The 26,138-nt window shown below is 50.7% G+C and overlaps 1 protein-coding gene across 2 annotated transcripts in view; it reads right to left on the bottom strand.

Moving 5' to 3' along the window:
* Positions 1-26,138, bottom strand: part of LOC106591258 (guanylate cyclase soluble subunit alpha-2) — a 133,012-nt gene that overhangs the window by 105,340 nt on the left and 1,534 nt on the right. The window contains exons 2-4 of one of the 2 annotated variants that reach the window (XM_045703994.1): positions 21,327-21,388; positions 19,933-20,054; positions 11,501-12,372 (exon numbers count right to left, since the gene is read on the bottom strand). In XM_045703994.1, coding sequence (XP_045559950.1) covers positions 11,501-12,372; positions 19,933-20,054; positions 21,327-21,388 — 1,056 coding nt within the window. Of the gene's footprint in view, positions 1-11,500; positions 12,373-19,932; positions 20,061-21,326; positions 21,389-26,138 lie in introns of both variants that reach the window. The other variant, XM_045703993.1, reaches the window with a different exon arrangement.

Here is a 26,138-nt window from a genome sequence, read left to right as displayed (position 1 = left end):
GACGGAGAGAGCAGTGTGTGTAGCTTGCTGACAGGGGAGACTGTAGATAGAGGATGGAGAGAGCAGTGTGTGTAGCTTGCTGACAGGGGAGACTGTAGATAGAGGACGGAGAGAGCAGTGTGTGTAGCTTGCTGACAGGGGAGACTGTAGATAGAGGACGGAGAGAGCAGTGTGTGTAGCTTGCTGACAGGGGAGACTGTAGATAGACGACGGAGAGAGCAGTGTGTGTAGCTTGCTGACAGGGGAGACTGTAGATAGAGGATGGAGAGAGCAGTGTGTGTAGCTTGCTGACAGGGGAGACTGTAGATAGAGGACGGAGAGAGCAGTGTGTGTAGCTTGCTGACAGGGGAGACTGTAGATAGACGACGGAGAGAGCAGTGTGTGTAGCTTGCTGACAGGGGAGACTGTAGATAGAAGATGGAGAGAGCAGTGTGTGTAGCTTGCTGACAGGGGAGACTGTAGATAGAGGACGGAGAGAGCAGTGTGTGTAGCTTGCTGACAGGGGAGACTGTAGATAGAGGACGGAGAGAGCAGTGTGTGTAGCTTGCTGACAGGGGAGACTGTAGATAGAGGATGGAGAGAGCAGTGTGTGTAGCTTGCTGACAGGGGAGACTGTAGATAGAGGACGGAGAGAGCAGTGTGTGCAGCTTGCTGACAGGGGAGACTGTAGATAGAGGACGGAGAGAGCAGTGTGTGTAGCTTGCTGACAGGGGAGACTGTAGATAGAGGACGGAGAGAGCAGTGTGTGTAGCTTGCTGACAGGGGAGACTGTAGATAGAGGATGGAGAGAGCAGTGTGTGTAGCTTGCTGACAGGGGAGACTGTAGATAGAGGACGGAGAGAGCAGTGTGTGTAGCTTGCTGACAGGGGAGACTGTAGATAGAGGACGGAGAGAGCAGTGTGTGTAGCTTGCTGACAGGGGAGACTGTAGATAGAGGACGGAGAGAGCAGTGTGTGTAGCTTGCTGACAGGGGAGACTGTAGATAGAGGACGGAGAGAGCAGTGTGTGTAGCTTGCTGACAGGGGAGACTGTAGATAGAGGACGGAGAGAGCAGTGTGTGTAGCTTGCTGACAGGGGAGACTGTAGATAGAGGACGGAGAGAGCAGTGTGTGTAGCTTGCTGACAGGGGAGACTGTAGATAGAGGACGGAGAGAGCAGTGTGTGTAGCTTGCTGACAGGGGAGACTGTAGATAGAGGACGGAGAGAGCAGTGTGTGTAGCTTGCTGACAGGGGAGACTGTAGATAGAGGACGGAGAGAGCAGTGTGTGTAGCTTGCTGACAGGGGAGACTGTAGATAGAGGACGGAGAGAGCAGTGTGTGTAGCTTGCTGACAGGGGAGACTGTAGATAGAGGACGGAGAGAGCAGTGTGTGTAGCTTGCTGACAGGGGAGACTGTAGATAGACGACGGAGAGAGCAGTGTGTGTAGCTTGCTGACAGGGGAGACTGTAGATAGAGGACGGAGAGAGCAGTGTGTGTAGCTTGCTGACAGGGGAGACTGTAGATAGAGGACGGAGAGAGCAGTGTGTGTAGCTTGCTGACAGGGGAGACTGTAGATAGAAGACGGAGAGAGCAGTGTGTGTAGCTTGCTGACAGGGGAGACTGTAGATAGAGGACGGAGAGAGCAGTGTGTGTAGCTTGCTGACAGGGGAGACTGTAGATAGAGGACGGAGAGAGCAGTGTGTGTAGCTTGCTGACAGGGGAGACTGTAGATAGAGGACGGAGAGAGCAGTGTGTGTAGCTTGCTGACAGGGGAGACTGTAGATAGAGGACGGAGAGAGCAGTGTGTGTAGCTTGCTGACAGGGGAGACTGTAGATAGAGGACGGAGAGAGCAGTGTGTGTAGCTTGCTGACAGGGGAGACTGTAGATAGAGGACGGAGAGAGCAGTGTGTGTAGCTTGCTGACAGGGGAGACTGTAGATAGAGGACGGAGAGAGCAGTGTGTGTAGCTTGCTGACAGGGGAGACTGTAGATAGAGGACGGAGAGAGCAGTGTGTGTAGCTTGCTGACAGGGGAGACTGTAGATAGAGGACGGAGAGAGCAGTGTGTGTAGCTTGCTGACAGGGGAGACTGTAGATAGAGGACGGAGAGAGCAGTGTGTGTAGCTTGCTGACAGGGGAGACTGTAGATAGAGGACGGAGAGAGCAGTGTGTGTAGCTTGCTGACAGGGGAGACTGTAGATAGAGGACGGAGAGAGCAGTGTGTGTAGCTTGCTGACAGGGGAGACTGTAGATAGAGGACGGAGAGAGCAGTGTGTGTAGCTTGCTGACAGGGGAGACTGTAGATAGAGGACGGAGAGAGCAGTGTGTGTAGCTTGCTGACAGGGGAGACTGTAGATAGAGGACGGAGAGAGCAGTGTGTGTAGCTTGCTGACAGGGGAGACTGTAGATAGAGGACGGAGAGAGCAGTGTGTGTAGCTTGCTGACAGGGGAGACTGTAGATAGAGGACGGAGAGAGCAGTGTGTGTAGCTTGCTGACAGGGGAGACTGTAGATAGAGGACGGAGAGAGCAGTGTGTGTAGCTTGCTGACAGGGGAGACTGTAGATAGAGGACGGAGAGAGCAGTGTGTGTAGCTTGCTGACAGGGGAGACTGTAGATAGAGGATGGAGAGAGCAGTGTGTGTAGCTTGCTGACAGGGGAGACTGTAGATAGAGGACGGAGAGAGCAGTGTGTGTAGCTTGCTGACAGGGGAGACTGTAGATAGAGGACGGAGAGAGCAGTGTGTGTAGCTTGCTGACAGGGGAGACTGTAGATAGAGGACGGAGAGAGCAGTGTGTGTAGCTTGCTGACAGGGGAGACTGTAGATAGAGGACGGAGAGAGCAGTGTGTGTAGCTTGCTGACAGGGGAGACTGTAGATAGAGGACGGAGAGAGCAGTGTGTGTAGCTTGCTGACAGGGGAGACTGTAGATAGAGGACGGAGAGAGCAGTGTGTGTAGCTTGCTGACAGGGGAGACTGTAGATAGAGGACGGAGAGAGCAGTGTGTGTAGCTTGCTGACAGGGGAGACTGTAGATAGAGGACGGAGAGAGCAGTGTGTGTAGCTTGCTGACAGGGGAGACTGTAGATAGAGGACGGAGAGAGCAGTGTGTGTAGCTTGCTGACAGGGGAGACTGTAGATAGAGGACGGAGAGAGCAGTGTGTGTAGCTTGCTGACAGGGGAGACTGTAGATAGAGGACGGAGAGAGCAGTGTGTGTAGCTTGCTGACAGGGGAGACTGTAGATAGAGGACGGAGAGAGCAGTGTGTGTAGCTTGCTGACAGGGGAGACTGTAGATAGAGGACGGAGAGAGCAGTGTGTGTAGCTTGCTGACAGGGGAGACTGTAGATAGAGGACGGAGAGAGCAGTGTGTGTAGCTTGCTGACAGGGGAGACTGTAGATAGAGGACGGAGAGAGCAGTGTGTGTAGCTTGCTGACAGGGGAGACTGTAGATAGAGGACGGAGAGAGCAGTGTGTGCAGCTTGCTGACAGGGGAGACTGTAGATAGAGGACGGAGAGAGCAGTGTGTGTAGCTTGCTGACAGGGGAGACTGTAGATAGAGGACGGAGAGAGCAGTGTGTGTAGCTTGCTGACAGGGGAGACTGTAGATAGAGGACGGAGAGAGCAGTGTGTGTAGCTTGCTGACAGGGGAGACTGTAGATAGAGGACGGAGAGAGCAGTGTGTGTAGCTTGCTGACAGGGGAGACTGTAGATAGAGGACGGAGAGAGCAGTGTGTGTAGCTTGCTGACAGGGGAGACTGTAGATAGACGACGGAGAGAGCAGTGTGTGTAGCTCGCTGACAGGGGAGACTGTAGATAGAGGACGGAGAGAGCAGTGTGTGTAGCTCGCTGACAGGGGAGACTGTAGATAGAGGACGGAGAGAGCAGTGTGTGTAGCTTGCTGACAGGGGAGACTGTAGATAGAGGACGGAGAGAGCAGTGTGTGTAGCTTGCTGACAGGGGAGACTGTAGATAGAGGACGGAGAGAGCAGTGTGTGTAGCTTGCTGACAGGGGAGACTGTAGATAGAGGACGGAGAGAGCAGTGTGTGTAGCTTGCTGACAGGGGAGACTGTAGATAGAGGATGGAGAGAGCAGTGTGTGTAGCTTGCTGACAGGGGAGACTGTAGATAGAGGACGGAGAGAGCAGTGTGTTAGCTTGCTGACAGGGGAGACTGTAGATAGAGGACGGAGAGAGCAGTGTGTGTAGCTTGCTGACAGGGGAGACTGTAGATAGAGGACGGAGAGAGCAGTGTGTGTAGCTTGCTGACAGGGGAGACTGTAGATAGAGGACGGAGAGAGCAGTGTGTGTAGCTTGCTGACAGGGGAGACTGTAGATAGAGGACGGAGAGAGCAGTGTGTGTAGCTTGCTGACAGGGGAGACTGTAGATAGAGGACGGAGAGAGCAGTGTGTGTAGCTTGCTGACAGGGGAGACTGTAGATAGAGGACGGAGAGAGCAGTGTGTGTAGCTTGCTGACAGGGGAGACTGTAGATAGAGGATGGAGAGAGCAGTGTGTGTAGCTTGCTGACAGGGGAGACTGTAGATAGAGGACGGAGAGAGCAGTGTGTGTAGCTTGCTGACAGGGGAGACTGTAGATAGAGGACGGAGAGAGCAGTGTGTGTAGCTTGCTGACAGGGGAGACTGTAGATAGAGGATGGAGAGAGCAGTGTGTGTAGCTTGCTGACAGGGGAGACTGTAGATAGACGACGGAGAGAGCAGTGTGTGTAGCTCGCTGACAGGGGAGACTGTAGATAGAGGATGGAGAGAGCAGTGTGTGTAGCTCTCTGACAGGGGAGACTGTAGATAGAGGACGGAGAGAGCAGTGTGTGTAGCTTGCTGACAGGGGAGACTGTAGATAGAGGACGGAGAGAGCAGTGTGTGTAGCTTGCTGACAGGGGAGACTGTAGATAGAGGACGGAGAGAGCAGTGTGTGTAGCTTGCTGACAGGGGAGACTGTAGATAGAGGATGGAGAGAGCAGTGTGTGTAGCTTGCTGACAGGGGAGACTGTAGATAGAGGATGGAGAGAGCAGTGTGTGTAGCTTGCTGACAGGGGAGACTGTAGATAGAGGATGGAGAGAGCAGTGTGTGTAGCTTGCTGACAGGGGAGACTGTAGATAGAGGATGGAGAGAGCAGTGTGTGTAGCTTGCTGACAGGGGAGACTGTAGATAGAGGACGGAGAGAGCAGTGTGTGTAGCTTGCTGACAGGGGAGACTGTAGATAGACGACGGAGAGAGCAGTGTGTGTAGCTTGCTGACAGGGGAGACTGTAGATAGAGGATGGAGAGAGCAGTGTGTGTAGCTTGCTGACAGGGGAGACTGTAGATAGAGGATGGAGAGAGCAGTGTGTGTAGCTTGCTGACAGGGGAGACTGTAGATAGAGGACGGAGAGAGCAGTGTGTGTAGCTTGCTGACAGGGGAGACTGTAGATAGAGGACGGAGAGAGCAGTGTGTGTAGCTTGTTGACAGGGGAGACTGTAGATAGAGGATGGAGAGAGCAGTGTGTGTAGCTTGCTGACAGGGGAGACTGTAGATAGAGGACGGAGAGAGCAGTGTGTGCAGCTTGCTGACAGGGGAGACTGTAGATAGAGGACGGAGAGAGCAGTGTGTGTAGCTTGCTGACAGGGGAGACTGTAGATAGAGGATGGAGAGAGCAGTGTGTGTAGCTTGCTGACAGGGGAGACTGTAGATAGAGGACGGAGAGAGCAGTGTGTGTAGCTTGCTGACAGGGGAGACTGTAGATAGAGGACGGAGAGAGCAGTGTGTGTAGCTTGCTGACAGGGGAGACTGTAGATAGCGGATGGAGAGAACAGTGTGTGTAGCTTGCTGACAGGGGAGACTGTAGATAGAGGATGGAGAGAGCAGTGTGTGTAGCTTGCTGACAGGGGAGACTGTAGATAGAGGATGGAGAGAGCAGTGTGTGTAGCTTGCTGACAGGGGAGACTGTAGATAGAGGACGGAGAGAGCAGTGTGTGTAGCTTGCTGACAGGGGAGACTGTAGATAGAGGACGGAGAGAGCAGTGTGTGTAGCTTGCTGACAGGGGAGACTGTAGATAGAGGATGGAGAGAGCAGTGTGTGTAGCTTGCTGACAGGGGAGACTGTAGATAGAGGACGGAGAGAGCAGTGTGTGTAGCTTGCTGACAGGGGAGACTGTAGATAGAGGACGGAGAGAGCAGTGTGTGTAGCTTGCTGACAGGGGAGACTGTAGATAGAGGATGGAGAGAGCAGTGTGTGTAGCTTGCTGACAGGGGAGACTGTAGATAGAGGACGGAGAGAGCAGTGTGTGTAGCTTGCTGACAGGGGAGACTGTAGATAGAGGACGGAGAGAGCAGTGTGTGTAGCTTGCTGACAGGGGAGACTGTAGATAGAGGACGGAGAGAGCAGTGTGTGCAGCTTGCTGACAGGGGAGACTGTAGATAGAGGACGGAGAGAGCAGTGTGTGTAGCTTGCTGACAGGGGAGACTGTAGATAGAGGATGGAGAGAGCAGTGTGTGTAGCTTGCTGACAGGGGAGACTGTAGATAGAGGACGGAGAGAGCAGTGTGTGTAGCTTGCTGACAGGGGAGACTGTAGATAGAGGACGGAGAGAGCAGTGTGTGTAGCTTGCTGACAGGGGAGACTGTAGATAGAGGATGGAGAGAGCAGTGTGTGTAGCTTGCTGACAGGGGAGACTGTAGATAGAGGATGGAGAGAGCAGTGTGTGTAGCTTGTTGACAGGGGAGACTGTAGATAGAGGATGGAGAGAGCAGTGTGTGTAGCTTGCTGACAGGGGAGACTGTAGATAGAGGACGGAGAGAGCAGTGTGTGTAGCTTGCTGACAGGGGAGACTGTAGATAGAGGATGGAGAGAGCAGTGTGTGTAGCTTGCTGACAGGGGAGACTGTAGATAGAGGATGGAGAGAGCAGTGTGTGTAGCTTGCTGACAGGGGAGACTGTAGATAGAGGACGGAGAGAGCAGTGTGTGTAGCTTGCTGACAGGGGAGACTGTAGATAGAGGATGGAGAGAACAGTGTGTGTAGCTTGCTGACAGGGGAGACTGTAGATAGAGGATGGAGAGAGCAGTGTGTGTAGCTTGCTGACAGGGGAGACTGTAGATAGAGGACGGAGAGAGCAGTGTGTGTAGCTTGCTGACAGGGGAGACTGTAGATAGAGGATGGAGAGAGCAGTGTGTGTAGCTTGCTGACAGGGGAGAGTGTAGATAGAGGATGGAGAGAGCAGTGTGTGTAGCTTGCTGACAGGGGAGACTGTAGATAGAGGACGGAGAGAGCAGTGTGCGTAGCTTGCTGACAGGGGAGACTGTAGATAGAGGACGGAGAGAGCAGTGTGCGTAGCTTGCTGACAGGGGAGACTGTAGATAGAGGATGGAGAGAGCAGTGTGTGTAGCTTGCTGACATGGGAGACTGTAGATAGAGGATGGAGAGAGCAGTGTGTGTAGCTTGCTGACAGGGGAGACTGTAGATAGAGGACGGAGAGAGCAGTGTGTGTAGCTTGCTGACAGGGGAGACTGTAGATAGAGGACGGAGAGAGCAGTGTGTGTAGCTTGCTGACAGGGGAGACTGTAGATAGAGGACGGAGAGAGCAGTGTGTGTAGCTTGCTGACAGGGGAGACTGTAGATAGAGGACGGAGAGAGCAGTGTGTGTAGCTTGCTGACAGGGGAGACTGTAGATAGAGGACCGAGAGAGCAGTGTGTGTAGCTTGCTGACAGGGGAGACTGTAGATAGAGGACCGAGAGAGCAGTGTGTGTAGCTTGCTGACAGGGGAGACTGTAGATAGAGGACGGAGAGAGCAGTGTGTGTAGCTTGCTGACAGGGGAGACTGTAGATAGAGGACGGAGAGAGCAGTGTGTGTAGCTTGCTGACAGGGGAGACTGTAGATAGAGGACGGAGAGAGCAGTGTGTGTAGCTTGCTGACAGGGGAGACTGTAGATAGAGGACGGAGAGAGCAGTGTGTGTAGCTTGCTGACAGGGGAGACTGTAGATAGAGGACGGAGAGAGCAGTGTGTGTAGCTTGCTGACAGGGGAGACTGTAGATAGAGGATGGAGAGAGCAGTGTGTGTAGCTTGCTGACAGGGGAGAGTGTAGATAGAGGATGGAGAGAGCAGTGTGTGTAGCTTGCTGACAGGGGAGACTGTAGATAGAGGACGGAGAGAGCAGTGTGCGTAGCTTGCTGACAGGGGAGACTGTAGATAGAGGACGGAGAGAGCAGTGTGCGTAGCTTGCTGACAGGGGAGACTGTAGATAGAGGATGGAGAGAGCAGTGTGTGTAGCTTGCTGACATGGGAGACTGTAGATAGAGGATGGAGAGAGCAGTGTGTGTAGCTTGCTGACAGGGGAGACTGTAGATAGAGGACGGAGAGAGCAGTGTGTGTAGCTTGCTGACAGGGGAGACTGTAGATAGAGGACGGAGAGAGCAGTGTGTGTAGCTTGCTGACAGGGGAGACTGTAGATAGAGGACGGAGAGAGCAGTGTGTGTAGCTTGCTGACAGGGGAGACTGTAGATAGAGGACGGAGAGAGCAGTGTGTGTAGCTTGCTGACAGGGGAGACTGTAGATAGAGGACGGAGAGAGCAGTGTGTGTAGCTTGCTGACAGGGGAGACTGTAGATAGAGGATGGAGAGAGCAGTGTGTGTAGCTTGCTGACAGGGGAGACTGTAGATAGAGGATGGAGAGAGCAGTGTGTGTAGCTTGCTGACAGGGGAGACTGTAGATAGAGGATGGAGAGAGCAGTGTGTGTAGCTTGCTGACAGGGGAGACTGTAGATAGAGGATGGAGAGAGCAGTGTGTGTAGCTTGTTGACAGGGGAGACTGTAGATAGAGGATGGAGAGAGCAGTGTGTGTAGCTTGCTGACAGGGGAGACTGTAGATAGAGGACGGAGAGAGCAGTGTGTGCAGCTTGCTGACAGGGGAGACTGTAGATAGAGGACGGAGAGAGCAGTGTGTGTAGCTTGCTGACAGGGGAGACTGTAGATAGAGGATGGAGAGAGCAGTGTGTGTAGCTTGCTGACAGGGGAGACTGTAGATAGAGGATGGAGAGAGCAGTGTGTGTAGCTTGCTGACAGGGGAGACTGTAGATAGAGGACGGAGAGAGCAGTGTGTGTAGCTTGCTGACAGGGGAGACTGTAGATAGCGGATGGAGAGAACAGTGTGTGTAGCTTGCTGACAGGGGAGACTGTAGATAGAGGATGGAGAGAGCAGTGTGTGTAGCTTGCTGACAGGGGAGACTGTAGATAGAGGATGGAGAGAGCAGTGTGTGTAGCTTGTTGACAGGGGAGACTGTAGATAGAGGATGGAGAGAGCAGTGTGTGTAGCTTGCTGACAGGGGAGACTGTAGATAGAGGACGGAGAGAGCAGTGTGTGTAGCTTGCTGACAGGGGAGACTGTAGATAGAGGATGGAGAGAGCAGTGTGTGTAGCTTGCTGACAGGGGAGACTGTAGATAGAGGATGGAGAGAGCAGTGTGTGTAGCTTGCTGACAGGGGAGACTGTAGATAGAGGACGGAGAGAGCAGTGTGTGTAGCTTGCTGACAGGGGAGACTGTAGATAGAGGATGGAGAGAACAGTGTGTGTAGCTTGCTGACAGGGGAGACTGTAGATAGAGGATGGAGAGAGCAGTGTGTGTAGCTTGCTGACAGGGGAGACTGTAGATAGAGGACGGAGAGAGCAGTGTGTGTAGCTTGCTGACAGGGGAGACTGTAGATAGAGGATGGAGAGAGCAGTGTGTGTAGCTTGCTGACAGGGGAGAGTGTAGATAGAGGATGGAGAGAGCAGTGTGTGTAGCTTGCTGACAGGGGAGACTGTAGATAGAGGACGGAGAGAGCAGTGTGCGTAGCTTGCTGACAGGGGAGACTGTAGATAGAGGACGGAGAGAGCAGTGTGCGTAGCTTGCTGACAGGGGAGACTGTAGATAGAGGATGGAGAGAGCAGTGTGTGTAGCTTGCTGACATGGGAGACTGTAGATAGAGGATGGAGAGAGCAGTGTGTGTAGCTTGCTGACAGGGGAGACTGTAGATAGAGGACGGAGAGAGCAGTGTGTGTAGCTTGCTGACAGGGGAGACTGTAGATAGAGGACGGAGAGAGCAGTGTGTGTAGCTTGCTGACAGGGGAGACTGTAGATAGAGGACGGAGAGAGCAGTGTGTGTAGCTTGCTGACAGGGGAGACTGTAGATAGAGGACCGAGAGAGCAGTGTGTGTAGCTTGCTGACAGGGGAGACTGTAGATAGAGGACCGAGAGAGCAGTGTGTGTAGCTTGCTGACAGGGGAGACTGTAGATAGAGGACGGAGAGAGCAGTGTGTGTAGCTTGCTGACAGGGGAGACTGTAGATAGAGGACGGAGAGAGCAGTGTGTGTAGCTTGCTGACAGGGGAGACTGTAGATAGAGGACGGAGAGAGCAGTGTGTGTAGCTTGCTGACAGGGGAGACTGTAGATAGAGGACGGAGAGAGCAGTGTGTGTAGCTTGCTGACAGGGGAGACTGTAGATAGAGGACGGAGAGAGCAGTGTGTGTAGCTTGCTGACAGGGGAGACTGTAGATAGAGGACGGAGAGAGCAGTGTGTGTAGCTTGCTGACAGGGGAGACTGTAGATAGAGGATGGAGAGAGCAGTGTGTGTAGCTTGCTGACAGGGGAGAGTGTAGATAGAGGATGGAGAGAGCAGTGTGTGTAGCTTGCTGACAGGGGAGACTGTAGATAGAGGACGGAGAGAGCAGTGTGCGTAGCTTGCTGACAGGGGAGACTGTAGATAGAGGACGGAGAGAGCAGTGTGCGTAGCTTGCTGACAGGGGAGACTGTAGATAGAGGATGGAGAGAGCAGTGTGTGTAGCTTGCTGACATGGGAGACTGTAGATAGAGGATGGAGAGAGCAGTGTGTGTAGCTTGCTGACAGGGGAGACTGTAGATAGAGGACGGAGAGAGCAGTGTGTGTAGCTTGCTGACAGGGGAGACTGTAGATAGAGGACGGAGAGAGCAGTGTGTGTAGCTTGCTGACAGGGGAGACTGTAGATAGAGGACGGAGAGAGCAGTGTGTGTAGCTTGCTGACAGGGGAGACTGTAGATAGAGGACGGAGAGAGCAGTGTGTGTAGCTTGCTGACAGGGGAGACTGTAGATAGAGGACGGAGAGAGCAGTGTGTGTAGCTTGCTGACAGGGGAGACTGTAGATAGAGGACGGAGAGAGCAGTGTGTGTAGCTTGCTGACAGGGGAGACTGTAGATAGAGGACGGAGAGAGCAGTGTGTGTAGCTTGCTGACAGGGGAGACTGTAGATAGAGGACGGAGAGAGCAGTGTGTGTAGCTTGCTGACAGGGGAGACTGTAGATAGAGGACGGAGAGAGCAGTGTGTGTAGCTTGCTGACAGGGGAGACTGTAGATAGAGGACGGAGAGAGCAGTGTGTGTAGCTTGCTGACAGGGGAGACTGTAGATAGAGGATGTTATACAACAGGACCATTTTAGCCTCTTTTTCTGATGCGCCCACACACACACACACACACACACACACACACACACACACACACACACACACACACAGTACATAAATACCTTCTCCTTGGTGCCTGACTGGGAGCAGTCTGGCCGGGTGCGGATGGTGAAAGGGGAGGCCAGGCGCAGCAATATGGCCTGGAAGGTGGGCGGGATCCTGGGGGAGATAATCTCAAAGCAGTCCCTGAAGGAGAGGGTCCGGTGAGGCTCGATCCGTGCCTGCCTTCTCAGACCTTCCCCTAGCTGCAGCAGCTCCATGCTGGGGCCTAACACCAGGTGGAAGGGGAAGGCCCTGCAGAATGTTGCTGGACCGATACGCAGGTCAGTGGGGGAGAGGGAGAGGGGCGGGAGGGTCTGCTTGGAGGTCTCTGTTGGAAGAGTGACAGAGGAGGGAGGGATGTAGGGAGGGGAGGGTGAGGTTTCTCTGATGAGGAAGGAGAGGCAGACAGGGGCAGACGGGGAAGGGGGTGATGGAGACGCGGAAGGAGAGGGGGTCGGTGTAGGGGGGGAGTCTCCTCCTGAATGTTCTGCGTCCTCATTGGGCAACAAGGGCGCTAGGGGAGCGGCTTCCTTCACCACAACTTGGGAGTGGAAGATTCGGCGTGCGACGGCTCGGATCAGACCAGGCATAGCCAATCCCACGACAGGGGCGGGGTTAAAGCAGTGGAGGAGGAGAAGCTTTCCTCCCACCCTCTCCCTTCCTCCTCCTCCTCCTCTCTCCTCCTCGTGAGGGTCTTTGCATTGAAAGGAGGGGCTCTCTGAAGAGGCGCGGCGTCCGGTCGAGGTTCTGATGTGTTCTAAGATGGCGTCAAAGCCGTTAAAGAAGTCCTGCAGGTTCCCTCCCACCGCTCTTAGAACCCGCTCATTCTCCTCGAAACACAGACCGAAGAACTCCTCCCCGAAACGCTCCCTCAGCTCACAGAACCGCACACCTAGAACACAGCACCACCAGAACATCAGGACAACGTAAGGACAACACAACCACAACCTCAGGACAACATAAGGACAACACACCAACCTCAGGACACCGTAAGGACAACACAACCACAACCTCAGGACAACATAAGGACAACACAACCACAAACCTCAGGGCAACGTAAGAACAACACAACCACAATCTCAGGACACCGTGAGGACAACACAACAACAACCTCAGGACAACATAAGGACAACACAACAACAACCTCAGGACACCGTAAGGACAACACAACCACAACCTCAGGACAACGTAAGGGCAACACAACCACAACCTCAGGACAACGTAAGGACAACACAACAACAACCTCAGGACAACGTAAGAACAACACAACCACAATCTCAGGACACCGTGAGGACAACAACCACAACCTCAGGACAACATAAGGACAACACAACCACAACCTCAGGACAACATAAGGACAACACAACAACAACCTCAGGACACCGTAAGGACAACACAACCACAACCTCAGGACAACGTAAGGGCAACACAACCACAACCTCAGGACAACGTAAGGGCAACACAACAACAACCTCAGGACAACGTAAGAACAACACAACCACAACCTCAGGACACCGTGAGGACAACACAACCACAACCTCAGGACAACATAAGGACAACACAACAACAACCTCAGGTCACTGTAAGGACAACACAACCACAACCTCAGGACAACGTAAGGACAACACAACCACAACCTCAGGACAACATAAGGACAACACAACAACAACCTCAGGACAACATAAGGACAACACAACCACAGGACACCGTAAGGACAACACAACCACAACCTCAGGACAACGTAAGGACAACACAACAACAACCTCAGGACAACGTAAGGACAACACAACCACAACCTCAGGACACCGTAAGGACAACACAACCACAACCTCAGGACAACATAAGGACAACACAACAACAACCTCAGGACAACGTAAGGACAACACAACAACAACCTCAGGACACCGTAAGGACAACACAACCACAACCTCAGGACAACACAACAACAACCTCAGGACAACATAAGGACAACACAACAACAACCTCAGGACAACATAAGGACAACACAACAACAACCTCAGGACAACATAAGGACAACACAACCACAACCTCAGGTCACCGTAAGGACAACACAACCACAACCTCAGGACAACATAAGGACAACACAACAACAACCTCAGGACAACATAAGGACAACACAACAACAACCTCAGGACACCGTAAGGACAACACAACCACAACCTCAGGACACCGTAAGGACAACACAACCACAACCTCAGGACAACATAAGGACAACACAACCACAACATCAAAGTAAACGAACACAGCTGGAGTGCCATGGCTGGGCTGTAGGGAGTTATTTACTGTGAAGGACAAGCAGAGCAGAACACTGATCTTGAGTCAGCTTTAGAGCACATACACACACACAGCTGCTGTTTTTCTGACTGATCAGTCAACCCTGATGCATAACAAACAGAGAGAACACAACAGGCTGGACAACACACAAAAAACGACAAACCACACACACACACACACACACACACACACACACACACACACACACACACACACACACACACACACACACACACACACACACACACACACACACACACACACACACACACACACACAGGTGGGTTAGGTAATGAGGGTATGGTGAAGAGCATGCTGACATTTACAGGCATGTCACGGCTGAGACAGCGATGGAGAGAGGGGGGTAGAGAGAGATGGAGGGAGCGAGGTAGAGAGAGATGGAGGGAGGGAGGTAGAGAGACATGGAGAGAGGGAGGTAGAGAGAGATGGAGAGAGGGAGGTAGAGAGAGATGGAGGGAGGGAGGGAGGTAGAGAGACATGGAGAGAGGGAGGTAGAGAGAGATGGAGAGAGGGAGGTAGAGAGACATGGAGAGAGGGAGGTAGAGAGACATGAGAGAGGGAGGTAGAGAGACATGGAGGTAGAGAGACATGGAGAGAGGGAGGTAGAGAGACATGGAGAGAGGGAGGTAGAGAGACATGGAGAGAGGGAGGTAGAGAGACATGGAGAGAGGGAGGTAGAGAGACATGGAGGGAGGGAGGTAGAGAGACATGGAGAGAGGGAGGTAGAGAGACATGGAGAGAGGGAGGTAGAGAGAGATGGAGAGAGGGAGGTAGAGAGAGATGGAGGGGGGAGGTAGAGAGACATGGAGAGAGGGAGGTAGAGAGACATGGAGAGAGGGAGGTAGAGAGACATGGAGAGAGGGAGGTAGAGAGACATGGAGAGAGGGAGGTAGAGAGACATGGAGAGAGGGAGGTAGAGAGACATGGAGAGAGGGAGGTAGAGAGACATGGAGAGAGGGAGGTAGAGAGACATGGAGAGAGGGAGGTAGAGAGACATGGAGAGAGGGAGGTAGAGAGACATGGAGAGAGGGAGGTAGAGAGACATGGAGAGAGGGAGGTAGAGAGACATGGAGAGAGGGAGGTAGAGAGACATGGAGAGAGGGAGGTAGAGAGACATGGAGAGAGGGAGGTAGAGAGAGATGGAGAGAGGGAGGTAGAGAGACATGGAGAGAGGGAGGTAGAGAGACATGGAGAGAGGGAGGTAGAGAGAGATGGAGGGAGGGAGGTAGAGAGACATGGAGAGAGGGAGGTAGAGAGACATGGAGAGAGGGAGGTAGAGAGAGATGGAGGGGGGGAGGTAGAGAGACATGGAGAGAGGGAGGTAGAGAGACATGGAGAGAGGGAGGTAGAGAGACATGGAGAGAGGGAGGTAGAGAGAGATGGAGAGAGGGAGGTAGAGAGACATGGAGAGAGGGAGGTAGAGAGACATGGAGAGAGGGAGGTAGAGAGAGATGGAGAGAGGGAGGTAGAGAGAGATGGAGAGAGGGAGGTAGAGAGAGATGGAGGGAGGGAGGTAGAGAGACATGGAGAGAGGGAGGTAGAGAGACATGGAGAGAGGGAGGTAGAGAGACATGGAGAGAGGGAGGTAGAGAGAGATGGAGAGAGGGAGGTAGAGAGAGATGGAGAGAGGGAGGTAGAGAGACATGGAGAGAGGGAGGTAGAGAGACATGGAGAGAGGGAGGTAGAGAGACATGCAGAGAGGGAGGTAGAGAGACATGGAGAGAGGGAGGTAGAGAGACATGGAGAGAGGGAGGTAGAGAGACATGGAGAGAGGGAGGTAGAGAGACATGGAGAGAGGGAGGTAGAGAGAGATGGAGAGAGGGAGGTAGAGAGACATGGAGAGAGGGAGGTAGAGAGACATGGAGAGAGGGAGGTAGAGAGAGATGGAGGGAGGGAGGTAGAGAGACATGGAGAGAGGGAGGTAGAGAGACATGGAGAGAGGGAGGTAGAGAGACATGGAGAGAGGGAGGTAGAGAGACATGGAGAGAGGGAGGTAGAGAGACATGGAGAGAGGGAGGTAGAGAGACATGGAGAGAGGGAAGTAGAGAGACATGGAGAGAGGGAGGTAGAGAGAGATGGAGAGAGGGAGGTAGAGAGACATGGAGAGAGGGAGGTAGAGAGAGATGGAGAGAGGGAGGGAGGTAGAGAGAGATGGAGAGAGGGAGGTAGAGAGACATGGAGAGAGGGAGGTAGAGAGACATGGAGAGAGGGAGGTAGAGAGACATGGAGAGAGGGAGGTAGAGAGACATGGAGAGAGGGAGGTAGAGAGACATGGAGAGAGGGAGGTAGAGAGAGATGGAGAGAGGGAGGTAGAGAGACATGGAGAGAGGGAGGTAGAGAGACATGGAGAGAGGGAGGTAGAGAGAGATGGAGAGAGGGAGGTAGAGAGACATGGAGAGAGGGAGGTAGAGAGAGATGGAGAGAGGGAGGTAGAGAGAGATGGAGAGAGGGAGGTAGAGAGAGATGGAGAGAGGGAGGTAGAGAGACATGGAGAGAGGGAGGTAGAGAGAGATGGAGGGGGGGAGGTAGAGAGACATGGAGAGAGGGAGGTAGAGAGACATGGAGAGAGGGAGGTAGAGAGAGATGGAGAGAGGGAGGTAGAGAGACATGGAGAGAGGGAGGTAGAGAGACATGGTGGGAGGGAGGTAGACAGACAGAAGGAGGTAGAAGTAGATGGAGGAAGGTAGAGGGAGATGGAGGGAGGGAGAGAGGTAGATGAGGGAGTGAGGTAGAGGGAGATGGAGGGAGTGAGGTAGAGGGAGGTTGGAAGGTATAGAGAGATGGAGGGTGGGAGGTAGAGAGCGATGGAGGGGGGATGTAGAGAGATGAAGGGAGGGAGGGAGATGGAGGGAGGGATGAAGAGGGAGAAAGGTAGAGCGAGGGAGGCAGAGAGAGATGGAGGGAGAAGTGTAGAGAGAGATTGAGGGGGAGGTAGAGAGAGACGGAGGGAGGGAGGAATGTAGTGCAACGAAGATAGAGAGATGGAGGGAGGGAGGTAGATTGAGATGGAGGGAGGGAGAGAGAGAGATGGAGAGAAGGAGGTAGATGGAGGGAGAGAAGTAGAGAGATGGAGGGAGAGAGGTAGATAGAGATGGAGGGAGGGAGGTAGATGGAGGGAGAGAAGTAGAGAGAGATGGAGAGAGGGAGGTAGAGGGAGATGGAGGGAGGGGGGAGGTAGAGAGATGGAGGGAGAGAGGTAGAGAGAGATGGAGGGAGGAAGGGGGGTAGAAAGAGATGGGGTAGAGGGAGATGGAGGGAGGGAGGGAGGGAGGTAGAGAGAGCTGGAGGGAGAGAGGTAGAGAGAGATGGACGGAGGGAGGTAGAGAGAGAGAGGGAGGGAGGTAGAGAGAAATGGAGGGAGGGAGGTAGATGGAGGGAGGGAGGTAGATGGAGGGGGAAGGGAGGTAGAGAGAGATGGAGGGGAGGAGGTAGAGAGAGATGGAGGGGAGGAGGTAGAGAGAGCTGTAGGGAGGGAGGGAGGGAGGTAGATGGAAATGGAGGGAGGAAGGGAGGTAGAGAGAGATGGAGGGAGGGAGGGAGGTAGATGGAGGGGGAAGGTAGAGAGAGATGGAGGGAGGGAGGTAGAGAGGGAGGGAGGTAGAGAGAGATGGAGGGAGGGAAATAGGTAGAGGGAGATGTAGGGAGGGAGGTAGATGGAGGGAGGGAGGTAGAGAGATGGAGGAGGTAGATGGAGATGGATGGAGGGAGGTAGATGGAGGGAGGGAGGTAGAGAGATGGAGGAGGTAGATGGAGATGGATGGAGGGAGGTAGATGGAGGGAGGGAGGTAGAGAGATGGAGGAGGTAGATGGAGATGGAGGGAGGGTGGTAGAGAGATGGAGGAGGTAGATGGAGATGGATGGAGGGAGGTAGATGGAGGGAGGGAGGTAGAGAGATGGAGGAGGTAGATGGAGATGGATGGAGGGAGGTAGAGAGATGGAGGGAGGTAGATGGAGATGGATGGAGGGAGGTAGATGGAGGGAGGGAGGTAGATGGAGGGAGGAGGTAGATGGAGATGGATGGAGGGAGGTAGAGAGATGGAGGGAGGTAGATTGAGATGGATGGAGGGAGGTAGAGAGATGGAGGGAGGTAGATGGAGATGGAGGGAGGGAGGTAGAGAGATGGAGGAGGTAGATGGAGATGGATGGAGGGAGGTAGATGGAGGGAGGGAGGTAGAGAGATGGAGGAGGTAGATGGAGATGGATGGAGGGAGGTAGAGAGATGGAGGGAGGTAGATGGAGATGGATGGAGGGAGGTAGAGAGATGGAGGGAGGTAGATGGAGATGGATGGAGGGAGGTAGAGAGATGGAGGGAGGTAGATGGAGATGGATGGAGGGAGGTAGAGAGACAGAGAAGGAGAACACTGAGGAACAGGTTGTGCTTTAACCTAATAACCACCAGTACTGCAGCACAAGACAGAAGGATGGAGGGGGGAGGAAAAGAGGGATTAGGGAGGGAGGGAGGGAGGGAGGGAGGGAGGGAGGGAGGGGGATGAGATAGGAGAGCCAAGAAAGGGAGAGGAAGGAGGAGAGAAAGAGAAAAGCAGAAAGAGGTCAAGAAGACGTGTGTTTGTCAGAGCTCCACTGAGATGCGTCTCATCCTCATTAGAAAGTAGCTGTAGAGTTCCAGAGGGGTTCATGTGCATGTGTGTGGAGGTGTTGCTTTTAGTTGCAAAGTGCAGCTGAAGAATTATTCTAGTGTAAACATTATAAATCACACACCTATTCCACACACAGCTTAATTTTTGTGAAATTTCAGGACCTTTTGGGGAGTCAAAATGACACACACACACGTTTGGACATAAATCAAACCCTGATACATCAAAAAGCGCACACTATCCCTTACTAAGCATAGTTAGCAGACAGCATTAATCAAACCCTGATACAACAAAAAGCGCACACTATCCCTTACTAAGCATAGTTAGCAGACAGCATTAATCAAACCCTGATACAACAAAAAGCGCACACTATCCCTTACTAAGCATAGTTAGCAGACAGCATTAATCAAACCCTGATACAACAAAAAGCGCACACTATCCCTTACTAAGCATAGTTAGCAGACAGCATTAATCAAACCCTGATACAACAAAAAGCGCACACTATCCCTTACTAAGCATAGTTAGCAGACAGCATTAATCAAACCCTGATACAACAAAAAGCGCACACTATCCCTTACTAAGCATAGTTAGCAGACATCATTAATCAAACCCTGATACAACAAAAAGCGCACACTATCCCTTACTAAGCATAGTTAGCAGACATCATTAATCAAACCCTGATTCAACAAAAAGCGCACACTATCCCTTACTAAGCATAGTTAGCAGACATCATTAATCAAACCCTGATACAACAAAAAGCGCACACTATCCCTTACTAAGCATAGTTAGCAGACATCATTAATCAAACCCTGATACAACAAAAAGCGCACACTATCCCTTACTAAGCATAGTTAGCAGACAGCATTAATCAAACCCTGATACAACAAAAAGCGCACACTATCCCTTACTAAGCATAGTTAGCAGACAGCATTAATCAAACCCTGATACAACAAAAAGCACACACTATCCCTTACTAAGCATAGTTAGCAGACAGCATTAATCAAACCCTGATACAACAAAAAGCGCACACTATCCCTTACTAAGCATAGTTAGCAGACAGCGTTAATCAAACCCTGATACAACAAAAAGCACACACTATCCCTTACTAAGCATAGTTAGCAGACAGCATTAATCAAACCCTGATACAACAAAAAGCGCACACTATCCCTTACTAAGCATAGTTAGCAGACAGCATTAATCAAACCCTGATACAACAAAAAGCACACACTATCCCTTACTAAGCATAGTTAGCAGACAGCATTAATCAAACCCTGATACAACAAAAAGCACACACTATCCCTTACTAAGCATAGTTAGCAGACAGCACTAATCAAACTTCTGGAAATGAGCACACAGAGACTAAGCAGAGAGCATAGAAGTCCTTAAAAGCACACACACACACACACACACACACACACACACACACACACACACTGTAAACAGGCAGTACCAATAACATTCTGCCAACACACAACTCTACACCGATGGGCTACACATGCACGACACACACACACTCAGTCACATGGTAGAGTGATACTGACCCTGTAGAGTAGCCATGTACTGTAGTATACCTGAGATGTCCGCCTCTTCTCCAGAACCACAATGATCCACAAAGGGACACTTCTCCAAAGTAACACTTTTCTTTTCCTCCTTCCCATCCTCTCTGCACCTTAGACACACACACACACACACACACACACACACACACACACACAGACACAGACACAGACACACACAGACACACACACACACACACACACACACACACACACACACACACACACACAGACACAGACACACACACACACAGAGACACACACACACACACACACAGACACACACACACACACACACACACACACACACACACACACACACACACACACACACACACACACACACACACACACACACACACACACACACACACACACACACACACACACACACACACACACACACACACACACACACACACACACACACACACACACAAACAGACAGTAATACTTAACTATACTGAACAAAATATAAACGCAACATGCAACAATTTCAATGATTTTACTGAGTTACAGTTCATATAAGGTAATCAGTCAATTGAAATAAATTCATTACGCCCTAATCTATGGATTTTTCACGACTGGACAGGGATGCAGCCACTGGGGAGCTAGGCCCACCCTCAGTTTCATTAGCTGTCTGGGTGACTGGTCTCAGATGATCCCGCAGGTGAAGAAGCCGGAAGTGGAGGTCCTGGGCTGGCGTGGTTACATGTGGTCTGTGGTTGTGAGGCCAGTTGGACGTACTGCCAAATTCTCTAAAATGACGTTGGAGGCGGCTTATGGTAGAGAAATGAACATTCAATTATCTGGCAACAGCTCTGGTGGACATTCTTGCATTCAGCATGCCAATTGCACACTCCCTCAAAACTTGAGACATCTGTGGCATTGTGTTGTTTAGAGTGGCCTTTTATTGTCCCCTGCACCTGTCAGGTGGATGGATTATCTTGCCAACGGAGAAATGCTCACTAACAGGAAAGTAAACAAATTTGTGCACAAATTTGAGAGAAATAATATTTTTGTGTGTATGAAAAACTTCTGGGATCTTTTATTTCAGCTCATGAAACATGGGACCAACACTTTACATGTTGTGTTTATATTTTTGTTCAGTACGGTTCAAAACAAGGACACAGAGCAACACAAAATACAAACACGTGTTATGTAAGGGATGAATTAGTTACATGGTTTTCTCATTTCTAACACTTATATGAGCTAAAACAGTACAGTAGCCTTGCTCTTATGTGACCTCACTATGTTACTAGAAATCATTACTCACAATATGCTTATCCTCTCTTCCCATAGGCTTATAGCTACCTCTACTACACCATTCTCAAGGACGCAGACACACGCATACACACACGCAGCACAGCAGTCCTTACCTGATCTCTTTCTGTCTGTAGAACTCTAAGGATCTCTGTAAAGACTGTTGAACCATCTGTGTCTGAAAGAAGATAAAAAAAAAACAATTGTCACTGGGCCAGTAACCGAGAGGTTGCTGGTTCGAATCCCAGAGGTGACCAGGTGAAAGGTCTGTCGATGTGCCCTTGAGCAAGGCACTTAACCCTAATTGCTCCAGGGTCACCGTTGATAATGGCAGACCGTGGCCATGGCCCCACTCTCTGGAGTATGCAACAACAACAAAAATCATGTTCAATTCACACGCACATTAATACACACTTGTACATGTGTGGAATAGGACAAATATAAGCACACTGCTGTCCTGGTCGGGTCAAGTGGTCGCTAAAAACTCAGGGCCCTAAATATAAAAACAGATCATTTCAGCAGACTGCATTTAATACTTTATTGACATTCCAGTAACGTATTTCTGGCACACAAAAACACTATCCTTTCCTGTCGACAATGACAAAAACACTATCCTCTCCTATCAACAACGACAAAAACACTATCCTTTCCTGTCGACAATGACAAAAACACTATCCTCTCCTATCAACAACGACAAAAACACTATCCTTTCCTATAAACAACGACAAAAACACCTTCCTTTCCTATCAACAACGACAAAAACACTATCCTTTCCTATCAACAACGACAAAAACACCATCCTCTCCTATCAACGACAAAAACACCTTCCTTTACTATCAACAACGACAAAAACACTATCCTCTCCTATCAACAACGACAAAAACACTATCCTTTCCTATCAACATCGACAAAAACACTATCCTTTCCTATCAACAATGACAAAAATACTATCCTCTCCTATCAACAACAAAAACACTAGCCTTTCCTATCAACAATGACAAAAACACCTTCCTTTCCTATCAACATCGACAAAAACACTATCCTTTCCTATCAACATCGACAAAAACACTATCCTTTCCTATCAACAATGACAAAAACACTATCCTTTCCTATCAACAATGACAAAAACACCATCCTCGCCTATCAACGACAAAAACACCTTCCTTTACTATCAACAACGACAAAAACACTATCCTCTCCTATCAACAACGACAAAAACACTATCCTCTCCTATCAACAATGACAAAAATACTATCCTCTCCTATCAACAATGACAAAAACACTATCCTTTCCTATAAACAATGACAAAAACACCATCCTTTCCTATCAACAATGACAAAAACAACTCCCTTTCCTATCAACATCGACAAAAACACTATCCTTTCCTATCAACATCGACAAAAACACTATCCTTTCCTATCAACATCGACAAAAACACTATCCTTTCCTGTCGACAATGACAAAAACACTATCCTCTCCTATCAACAACGACAAAAACACTATCCTTTCCTATCAACAACGACAAAAACACTATCCTCTCCTATCAACAATGACAAAAACACTATCCTTTCCTATCAACAACGACAAAAACACCATCCTCTCCTATCAACGACAAAAACACCTTCCTTTACTATCAACAACGACAAAAACACTATCCTCTCCTATCAACATCGACAAAAACACTATCCTTTCCTATCAACATCGACAAAAACACTATCCTTTCCTGTCGACAATGACAAAAACACTATCCTCTCCTATCAACAACGACAAAAACACTATCCTTTCCTATCAACAACGACAAAAACACTATCCTCTCCTATCAACGACAAAAACACCTTCCTTTACTATCAACAATGACAAAAACACTATCCTCTCCTATCAACAACGACAAAAACACTATCCTCTCCTATCATCAATGACCAAAACACTATCCTCTCCTATCAACAACGACAAAAACACTATCCTCTCCTATCAACGACAACAAAAACACCTTCCTTTCCTATCAACATCGACAAAAACACCTTCCTTTCCTATCAACATCGACAAAAACACTATCCTTTCCTATCAACATCGACAAAAACACCTTCCTTTCCTATCAACATCGACAAAAACACCTTCCTTTCCTATCAACATCGACAAAAACACTATCCTTTCCTATCAACATCGACAAAAACACCTTCCTTTCCTATCAACATCGACAAAAACACCTTCCTTTCCTATCAACAACGACAAAAACTCTATCCTCTCCTATCATCAATGGCAAAAACACTATCCTCTGACTGAGAAGCTCTGACTGAGACGGAGTGTGCGTGTGTGCATGCATGTGAGAGAGAGCGAGAGAGAGAGAGGGACCGAGAGAGAGGAGAGAGAGACAGAGAGAAAGCGACAGAGAGAGAGAGATCGTGAGAGAGAGACAGAGAGACAGAGAGAGAGAGAGCGAGAGACAGAGAGAGAGAGAGAGAGAGAAAGAGACAGAGAGAGAGAGAAAGAGACAGAGAGAGACAGAGAGAAAGAGACAGAGAGAGAGAGCGAGAGACAGAGAGAGAGAGAGAGAGAGAGAGAGAAAGAGACTGAGCCAGAGGGAGAGGGTTTAATATGATGAACATTAATACAATCCTGTAGCAATGGTAAAAGAACACTGTGTCAGCCTGGGGTCACCCAACGGCCTCTGCTGAAACCTGGTGTACAGGAGACCAGAGTAACAGTGTAGGTTCCGTCCCTCTCTTCGCCCCAACCTGGGCTCGAACCAGGGACCCTTGCACACATCAACAACAGTCACCCACGAAGCATCGCTACCCATCGCGCCACAAAAGCCGCGGCCTTCGCCCCGCAAGGGGAACAACCACTTCAGGTCTCAGAGCGAGTGACGTCACTGATTGAAACGCTATTAGCGCGCACCACCGCTAACTAGCTAGCCATTTCACATCGGTTACACCAGCATCTGGCTCATCCAATGGTCTCTGTTGACACCTGGTGTACAGGAGACCAGCATCTGGCTCATCCAACGTTATACATACAGGCAAGGTGTGTGTGTGTCCTGTGAGAATGTCCTTGTTTTAGCCATTCATTCACAGAACATACGTCATCGACACACACTCACTCTCTCATTACCATCAGAAAACCAGTACACACAATGACAAGCACACATCTTTTATCACATTTCACAGGCAAACATTCACATCCCAAAGTCTTGTACATTAATCCATACACACACACATACACTATGAAAAGGTAGGTTGGCTTGTTAACACACAGTGGATCAGCTGGCTGATCTACACACACACACACACACACCGACACACACACACAATGAAAAATGTGTTAAGTTGTGTCTTTAGTTTTACTCTCTCCTTTCCTCTCCCCTCCCTCCATCATCTGTATCCTTCCTCTGCCCTCCCTCCATCATCTGTATCCTTCCTCTGCCCTCCTTCCATCATCTGTATCCTTCCTCTGCCCTCCCTCCATCATCTGTATCCTCTCCCCTCCCTCCATCATCTGAATCCTTCCTCTGTCCTCCTTTCCTCTCCCCTCCCTCCCTCCATCATCTGTATCCTTCCTCTCCCCTCCCTCCATCATCTGAATCCTTCCTCTCCCCTCCTTTCCTCTCTCCCCTCCCTCCATCATCTGTATCCTTCCTCTGCCCTCCCTCCATCATCTGTATTCTTCCTCTGCCCTCCCTCCATCATCTGTATCCTTCCTCTCCCCTCCTTTCCTCTCTCCCCTCCCTCCATCATCTGTATCCTTCCTCTGCCCTCCTTTCCTCTCTCCCCTCCCTCCATCATCTGTATCCTTCCTCTGCCCTCCTTTCCTCTCTCCCCTCCCTCCATCATCTGTATCCTTCCTCTGCCCTCCTTTCCTCTCTCCCCTCCCTCCATCATCTGTATCCTTCCTCTCCCCTCCTTTCCTCTCTCCCCTCCCTCCATCATCTGTATCCTTCCTCTGCCCTCCTTTCCTCTCCCCTCCCTCCCTCCATCATCTGTATCCTTCCTCTGCCCTCCTTTCCTCTCTCCCCTCCCTCCATCATCTGTATCCTTCCTCTCCCCTCCCTCCATCATCTGTATCCTTCCTCTGCCCTCCTTTCCTCTCCCCTCCCTCCCTCCATCATCTGTATCCTTCCTCTCCTCTCCCCTCCCTCCATCATCTGAATCCTTCCTCTGCCCTCCTTTCCTCTCCCCTCCCTCCCTCCATCATCTGTATCCTTCCTCTGCCCTCCTTTCCTCTCCCCTCCCTCCATCATCTGTATCCTTCCTCTGCCCTCCTTTCCTCTCCCCTCCCTCCATCATCTGTATCCTTCATATGCCTTTCTCCCTCTTCAAGCAGTACTTCTCTCTTCTCCTCAAGCAGTTCTCCTCTCTCCTCTTTCTCTCTCCTCAAGCAGTTCTCCTCTCTCCTCTTTCTCTCTCCTCAAGCAGTTCTCCTCTCTCCTCTTTCTCTCTCCTCAAGCAGTTCTCCTCTCTCCTCTTTCTCTCTCCTCAAGCAGTTCTCCTCTCTCCTCTTTCTCTCTCCTCAAGCAGTTCTCATCTCTCCTCTTTCTCTCTCCTCAAGCAGTTCTCCTCTCTCCTCTTTCTCTCTCCTCAAGCAGTTCTCCTCTCTCCTCTTTCTCTCTCCTCAAGCAGTTCTCCTCTCTCCTCTTTCTCTCTCCTCTTTCTTTCTCCTCAAGCAGTTCTCATCTCCCCTCTTTCTCTATCATCAAGCAGTTCTCATCTCCCCTCTTTCTCTCTCCTCTTCTTATCAAGCAGTATAATGTGTAGAGACAGGGAGAGGGTACGCCCATCTGTGTGTGAAGATGCTGTGTGTGTGTGTCCTCTGTTCTGGGTCACCGTGACTGGCCTGGTTGACAGTATCAGGACCGTGAAGTGAACACCAAGTACATGCTCTGTTCTTCCGGTCATGGCTGACTGGTCACTAAGAGTGGTCCACTCCTTGTC

This window comes from Salmo salar, chromosome ssa20 (genome assembly GCF_905237065.1).
Source record: "Salmo salar chromosome ssa20, Ssal_v3.1, whole genome shotgun sequence".
Classification (NCBI taxonomy): Eukaryota; Metazoa; Chordata; class Actinopteri; order Salmoniformes; family Salmonidae; genus Salmo; species Salmo salar.
The sequence above is the reverse complement of the archived record's forward strand: the minus strand, read 5'-3'. Positions and strand labels throughout refer to the sequence as shown.